Below are 1,522 nucleotides of genomic sequence, written 5' to 3'. Positions count from 1 at the left end.
TGATGGAAACACCAAGTGTTGCAAGCTCTGTGTGAGCTACAGATACTATTCCTTTTGGGAAGTTATTTTCCCTGCTTTGCATAATTTCCTCAAATACATGTACTAATGAGTACTTAGCTGAAGATTGAAGACAGATATCCAAGGCATTCTGTCTGTGCAGCAATCTATTCTCTAGTCTGTCCTGTGGTGTCTGCCACCCTGACTTCTTCAAACTTACTACCAGGCTCTGCCTGGGTCCTCCCTCCCTGCTCTGCAGTTGACAATCTCAGGCAGGAAACTGGAGCAATCACAGGACTCATCTCTTTTATTTTCTCTCTCTCAGGGATCACTGTACTGTACTGCACTATATCCAATGTTGAAGCTAGAGTGTAAAATACGTTTTCCAGTTTCTTAGTTGTTTAAGGTGGAGGACAAATCTGGTCCCTATTACTCCAACTTGGCCAGAAGCTGAAGTCTCCATTCAATCTTTGTGGTCAGAAAGAACAGTATGACAGAAGGCAGCTTGTTAGAATGGGAAGACCCCTGGACTAAGAATCAGAATTACCTAGGCTCTAGTCTCAGCACTGTATTTACTAACTTTGTGCAAGTGATTGATCCTTCTTGAATTTCTGTTTCCTCATTTGTAAAATGGGTCAAATCATAATTCCACGGCTGCTGTACAGATCGGTTGAAGTAGTATCTTAATGTTCATTGGTGTATTTCTCTTTCAGGGTTATTTACTTATTCATTTATTTTGAGGTCCCAATAAATTGTCCAAATCTTTTGGGGTTAGTTTAAGCACTGGATATAGTAGAAGCTGATGTTAGAAAAGTTGATTTATACTGGAATATTTTTCATAGAATCACCCCCAATTCTCACAAACAAACTGAGAAAAAAAAAAAAACACACACACACACACACAAGAATTACCCCCAAGAACGTCTGAGGAAGCACAACAGGGACAGACTTGAAGGCACCTGGGCAGTCCTCTGGTTTTGGAGTAGAGGTAGGACAGGGCTATTTGTCCTCTCAGAGACTGGAGCAGGTTCTGTGTGTGAGTAGCAATGGGACAGTCATGGTTTGGCAACCAGCCTGTGGCAGGAAGGAAGGTTACAACTGGAGAAGTCCAAAGGGCAGCCAGGCAAGTATTCTTTGAGCTGGGGAACAAAAGACTTTTGCTCTGCTTCAGGCAGCTGATGTCATGGTGAGGATTCACCACATCAGGAACACCCTGTCCTGTGGGCTCAGGCAAGCCCGCCAGGCCACTTCTCTAAAGACACAACCTGAGGTCTCCTGCAATAATTCTTGCAGAGCATTCTGAACACACATATAAAGTGTTATGTCCCTGATCATACAGGCCCCATGTGTGCAATGTGTGAAATGGGACCTGCTTAATTGCTGACCAGCTCTTTCTAATTTTGGTTTGCAGAATATCACAATGGTAAGAAAAATGAAGACAGGCAAAAGCTACTGGCTCCCAGGTAACTCTGAATGATGAAGGGGCTGATAATGGACTGACCAAATCTAGAGAGGATTCCAGAAG

At 43.2% G+C, this 1,522-nt stretch overlaps 1 protein-coding gene across 1 annotated transcript in view; it reads left to right on the top strand.

The window, feature by feature from the left end:
• Positions 1 to 1,522, top strand: part of LOC105518341 — a 32,642-nt gene that overhangs the window by 27,439 nt on the left and 3,681 nt on the right. The window contains 1 exon segment of the mRNA XM_011951312.1: positions 1,409 to 1,461. Within this exon segment, the coding sequence (XP_011806702.1) occupies positions 1,409 to 1,461 (53 nt within the window).

This window comes from Colobus angolensis, unplaced genomic scaffold (genome assembly GCF_000951035.1).
Source record: "Colobus angolensis palliatus isolate OR3802 unplaced genomic scaffold, Cang.pa_1.0 Scaffold317, whole genome shotgun sequence".
In the NCBI taxonomy this organism is placed as follows: Eukaryota; Metazoa; Chordata; class Mammalia; order Primates; family Cercopithecidae; genus Colobus; species Colobus angolensis.
This window is presented reverse-complemented; position numbering and strand designations above follow the sequence as displayed.